General features: G+C 42.3%; 1 protein-coding gene across 1 annotated transcript in view; it reads left to right on the top strand.

Moving 5' to 3' along the window:
- Window positions 1-536: 536 nt before the first annotated feature.
- The window catches only part of LOC308281864 (myosin-10-like), a gene marked incomplete at both ends in the record, with an annotated part of 106,691 nt that continues 100,613 nt past the window's right edge, over window positions 537-6,614 (top strand). The window contains 1 exon segment of the mRNA XM_080722190.1: window positions 537-881. Within this exon segment, the coding sequence (XP_080578316.1) occupies window positions 537-881 (345 nt within the window).

Genomic DNA, 6,614 nt, shown 5'->3' with positions numbered 1-6,614 from the left:
ATCAGCGCCAAAGGGTGCTTGGACATACATGTACACACAGACGCACACGCACGCACACACGCACTCACATTCAACATTTCTTGCATCATATGATATAACTTACATGTCTATGAGAATGGACAGTGATGGAAATTAGCTATTAACTTTTTTGCATCTTATCCTTTTTGACAATTGTGTGTGTGACAATGTATGTAAATGTACATTACCTGACCATCTGTGAATTATCTGTATGGTAATTTAAGCTGGACATATTTGCAGAAAGCAATTTCACTGCATTTTAGGATATAGATTAGAAATCAATGTTATTCCATATTTGGTCTGGCTAAAATTAGACCTCTAGTTTCCAGCTCGTCAACAAATCTTTTAGATGCTACTACAGTACGAAAATATTAATGAAAACAAGCTCACAAGGCATTGTGCCGCACAACTAGTTTAAATCAGGCTTTAGGAGTTTTTGGATCTTGCCAAATGAGCCTCATAGTTTGCCTTCTCCCTGTAGGTGGTCCACTTAGTTCCGTTTCTGGTTCCTGGCAGTGATGTCACAGCGCGCTGGTCAGGAGGACCCGGAGCGGTACCTCTTCGTAGACCGCGCCGTGGTCTACAATCCGGCCAATCAGGCCGACTGGACCGCCAAGAAGCTGGTGTGGATTCCCTCGGAGCGCCATGGATTCGAGGCGGCCAGCGTCCGCGAGGAGCGCGGGGACGAGGTGGTGCTGGAGCTGGCAGAGAATGGAAAGAAGGCGGTGGTCAACAAGGACGACATCCAGAAGATGAATCCGCCCAAGTTCAGTAAGGCTGAGGACATGGCCGAGCTCACGTGTCTCAACGAGGCCTCCGTACTACACAACCTCAAGGACCGCTACTATTCCGGTCTCATATATGTGAGTATTTGTCATAATTACTTGCACCAGCAGAGCGCGCAAGTACTGCGTTTGGCTGCGTATGTAGGCAGGTAGATGTGTGTGTTTAAGACCGTAGCCCAATCAGGGATCAGCATTTCTGGCAACGCTATCATTAACAGCCAATGAGGGACCAGCTTTCCTGGTGATGCCAGTGGTGATTAGGGTTGGGTGCAATAACCGCAATACCGCCATACCGCAGTTGTGTAATGCTCACCACGGTGTCGAGTTCATAACCACATTTTTTAAAATCTAAATATATTATAAAAAATAAAAAAAACATTCTATGCTCTTCCTCCATATTTGGTTCGTGTTTATGACTGTTTATGACTGATCAGAGATACTCAGGGAAGCCATGCCATTATTAGGCCCCATTATTAGAACCTTGCCATTCATCACTCCACATTTCCACATTTAACAGACCAAATGCATTTAATAACATTTATGTTGACCATCTTATCTGCCTGCATAGGCCACAGACAGGGATGTAGTGGGGGGGAAACGCGGTATTTCCCAGTGAACCTAAGCGCAACGGTGAGTGGCTTGGGAGTGTGGGGAACACACACCACTGACTATTGCTGATGATGGAGAGGTTATATAGCTTAGCCTTTATGTATTGAGAATGAGAGGCACTCGATTTAGTAAGAGACTCGTCACCAATTGCAAGATATTTAAAAGTTATTTGGGGCCATGATGATATCCTTTTCTTCCCACAACTAGACTAAGGATTTATATTGTCTGTGTTATTGTTTACAACCACACTTATTCATGTGTGGCAAGATCGCGGTTCACTAGTTTTTAGTAGGCTAGTGTAGGCTTAGAAGCCTTTTTCAGAAGTTAGTTTAATGTTTTCCATTTAATGATTTCCTTTATCGTCATCTTGCACTAATGCACGCAACTGTTTTCAACATGTTTTAAGGTCTTATTTTAGTCTCATAAGCTCGCAACCCTCCTTGCCCATCGGCCCCCACCTTTGCGCACAGGTTCACCAGGAAATACGCGGTACAGAGCAGACCGTCCACTGATTGGTTGTAATATCGCCATGACAACCAACCAACAAGCTGACTGCCCCTTCGGGCTATGGGATAATATAAGACTGACCAACCAACAACACAAGTCTGTTTATGTCTACTTCTTCAAACTTTAAGCGGTTAGTAGCCTACCTACACAGCAGTTTGTTTGTTTGTTGTGAATTTTTGTTACGTTGGATTATCTACATGTGTATAATTCCGGTCAAACATGCAGACAGACACCACCAGCACTGTCTGTACAACGGCGACATAGTGCATTCTCTTATTGGTGATCATGCCTATATTAAACCTATTATATTAAGCCTAAAACGGTTCTGTTATGCCGCCGTGCATTAACCGTGTGAAATCTCTGTTGTGAAATGTCTCTAGGAAATATTGATATTATATTACAGGTCGTTTTGACCCAGCAGTTGGTTGAAATAGGCTCGCCAGCCGTGCTGTAATATTGGCCTGTCTGCATCCACGTGGTCTGCAATCAGACTCTATTGGCTCAGAGCCGCTCAGAGCCCGCCCGTAGCTGCCGCTGATTGGTCCGGCCCGGGGCTTTACGAGCGTTATCAACTCCCACCGAGAGATCTCAGATGGTGAAGTAGAGCGGTAGCCTAGTCAGTTTACCACTGGTCTATATCAAGGCTATTTCTGCCGCCGCACAGACCCATTTTAACCCACCAAAAACGTCACGAGCATGCGTGTGCATGTGCGTGCACTCGCATTGACGTGCGTGCACGTGCGTGCGTGGTGCGTGCCCACACTTCCAAATTTTATCACTACAACACTGGCCACAGAGTATCAATCAATTCAATGTTTATACTAAAATATTTCTACAGACATACTATCAATACACAGTCTCTGCATTATTGAGACCAAGACATTACTTAGCTATATTTAATTGGCCACAATGTCCTAGATAAGCAGCCAATTCCCCTGTGATTATGACCCACTTAGTGACATGCATTCCTGGAATAGCCTTTAGACAGGGAGGTTTTGGACCAACTGAGACTCCTGGTTTCTCTAAAGAATGGAGCCACCACAATGTCATATCATTTTCTACAGTCATGTTCTTCTTCATGCCTAATTGAGTAGTAAATAATTTGTATGATGAAGGTGGCAGTCAATGTCATCATGCATCGTGAGCTTTTATGACGGATATTTTAGCTATTTTATTAACATTTTAACATTTCTTTCATTAGTTATTGGCGTGACATTTTCAACAGTGAAAAGATCAGTGACCAGCAATGAGGTGCTACTCAGAATGAAACTAATTTCCTCATTACATAATGTGAACAACATCAACGTAAATTACCTTGCTTCTTGATCAAGAGATTATTTATTTTTCTCCAAAGTGGTCAAGCTTCTGAAAATAGATACTCACATTGATAGTGCATCAGTGCATCAGTTAAGCAAACTAAATAGATTTAAATTATTATAAAAATCCATTTATTAAATAGAAATAATTAGTTTTCAGATATTGTGAAAATAGCTGATCTATAAGCACACAATGTGCTGTATCTCAGTGCAATATGAATCTATATCTATCTATCTATTTTAGCTATTTTCACTATTCTTTCACCACATCCTTAGTAAAATATTGTGGTAAAATATAAGTGGTTAATCAGATTAATCAGTTTAGTCAGTTATAAAAACCTGATCGAAAAAATTGCCTCTTTAATTATTTGAAAAAGTTATCAACAGAATACCGGTAATCCCAAAGAAGATAGTTGCAGCCCTTCTCTGTTTTAAAGTATTTGTTAAAAGTAATATTAGATTGGAAAGATCTTGAGCAGTATTATCCCTCTTCACTAGAGGCATGCTTGTGGTTTTGATCCTCGTGGCACCTAAGATGGAAGCTTAGCTTAGCAAATGAGCTCATGAATTCTGAAATATTTAGTGATGTGCATTCATGTTCATCACTCCCCAGGGATGGACTGAATGAATCACCATCTTCGCAGACTGATTCAGGGGTTTAAAGAGGTGCATATGCTCAAACATGACCTCTAGTCAGTATAGTCACATGATAATTGAAACACTTTTTCTATCAATGTGTACTGTGGTAGACTTTTTAAAAATAAACTTTGACCAATGCCACCGCCAATGGTGTGCCTGTGTTTTGATAAGGAGGCTTGTGAGGCCTCTGCCATCTTGGCCACTGTCTGTCTGCTGATGGCACCCTGCCAAGCTCTCATTTTGAACATTGAAGAGAGGAGTTAAAAGAAAGAAAGGAACAGTCAAACAAAAAAACTGCTAAATAATGAAATTATTATTAAATAGTGGACACTGGACACTGGACAGTACGTTTTTAGTTAAAGGACAACTTTGTTTTTTTACAACAAGGGTTCATATTTTAGATTGTAATTAGAGATAAAATATAATATAATATAGCTTTCTATTGTTTTGGCGATTGATTTTATTGTGTCTAAATATGTGTTTTTAAACACAATAAGCCCATTCCCAAGGTGCACCACAATCCTTCATGGGCAGATGTGACTTATGGGGGCTAGTAGTGTTACTGTAAATAGTAGGGTGCCCCCACCCACTGAAGTCAAGCTCATTAAAATTGCTAAAACTATAAAAAGCACTCTAATGGAAAGTGTTGTTGATGCCATCTCTATAACTTGTTCTAAGGGTGGTATACTGTATGCTGAGTCACACATTAACCCAACTGCCTTAACAGAGCTTTGAGGTTGCTGATAGCATACACTATAGTATGCTGTCTGCTCATATTAACTGGAATGTCTCTGACCGGCTGTCACTGAACCAATGCCTGATTCAGAATAACACAAACACGCCCTCTATGGCGTCACTCTCTCATCCCCCGGTTCACGGAAGTAATTTCTCTTTGGAGAATAACATTGAGTCATCTTAAAACCGTCTCATATAAGCATTGCGGTCCAAAAATAAACAAACGGTCTCCTCGATATTGTCGGGGAGGTGGCTCTGTATGGTTTATGATAGTCAGTCACTCATATTTGATACTGTCTGTTTCTAGAGAAATGTAACTAATTTGGCGTCAGTAACATTAGGGCTTTCTCACCATCAGTTGATTCTTCATATCCATATGAGTCAAACCGTGGAGATCATTTGTTTATGTTTGGAACACAGTTCTTATATGACGCGATATGAAAAAAGTCAATGGGAATTCTGAATGGGGGGAAAAAAACGGGAACCAGGTAGAATGTGTAAATGACGTCAAACTTCACTGCTCTATTGTTCTATTGCTGATCTACATGCTCGTGAGCATGTAGATCAGCTATTCTCACAACTTCTGTCTCTAATATTTGACAATTTGGCCAACTTTTAATTTGTCATTTTAGAGGTATAAAACGTCCTTAAATTGTCACTTTAGAAATGTGAAGATACCCTCTATACACTTAAACTTTGTGTTGGTTTGTTTACTGTCGAGAGAGAAAACGATGTTGCACATCTAACATATAATTTTCCGAATGTCTGTCTGTCTGTCTGAGTGTCTGTCTGTCTGAAACCGCGTTTCTCCTCAGTGGCTGGAGCAATTGATCTGAAATCGCATCACCATCAGCATATGAACACACCTGACATAACTGTGAAGCCCGTTTGTCACTTTCACAAATCGTATGCTGTATAATTGCATTTTTATGGTGTATCTATATCTATTTAGCCTACAGTACCTTTTGTGACCACACATGTTAAGGGAGGGGCGCTGTTGTTCAGGCCATGCACAATCACACACAAACCCACACACACACACACACACACACACACGGGGGGGGGGGGGGGGGGTAGTGTGTGTGTGTGCAGGCGGGCAGGCGGGCGGGCGGGCGGGGGGGGGGGGGGGGGGGGTGGTTCTGGCCCTGTTACAGATGTTGTCCAAAATCATGCAGATCGGTACACAGTATCTCTGTAGCCGTTAAATGGAACGGGTATTTCTTACATTGATGCTCCTACATATTAGCATGCAAGCACCAGTTAAAGTTACTTTCCATCCCTCATATACTGTGTGCACAGTGCACATCCCATAATCCACACACTGCACATCATTTCGGAGCTCATATCTTTGAACGGGTAAGGGCTAGTCTATACTATAATTTTGCGAATGTCTGAGTGAGTGAGTGAGTGAGTGTCTGTCTGTCTGTCTGTCTGTCACAGCGTTTCTCCTCGGTGGCTGGAGCAATTGATCTGAAATCGCATCACCATCAGCATATGAACACACCTGACATAACTGTGAAGCCCGTTTGTCACTTTCACAAATCGTATGCTGTATATTAGCATTTTTATGGTGTATCTATATCTATTTAGCCTACAGTACCTTTTGTGACCACACATGTTAAGGGAGGGGCGCTGTTGTTCAGGCCATGCACAATCACACACAAACCCACACACACACACACACACACACACACACACACACGGGGGGGGGGGGGGGGGGGTGTGCAGGCAGGTCTGTAGCCATTAAACGAAACGGGTTCAGGCCATGCACAATCACACACAAACCCACACACACACACACACACACACACGGGGGGGGGGGGGGGGGTGTGCAGGCAGGTCTGTAGCCATCAAACGAAACGGGTTTCTTACATTGATGCTCCTACATCATGCAAGCACCAGTTAAAGTTACTTTCCATCCCTCATATACTGTGTGCACAGTGCACATCCCATAACCCACACACTGCACATCATTTTGGAGCTCATATCTTTGAACGGGTAAGGG

Source organism: Nannobrachium achirus (assembly GCF_963921795.1).
Source record: "Nannobrachium achirus genome assembly, chromosome: 3".
NCBI lineage: Eukaryota > Metazoa > Chordata > Actinopteri > Myctophiformes > Myctophidae > Nannobrachium > Nannobrachium achirus.
This window is presented reverse-complemented; position numbering and strand designations above follow the sequence as displayed.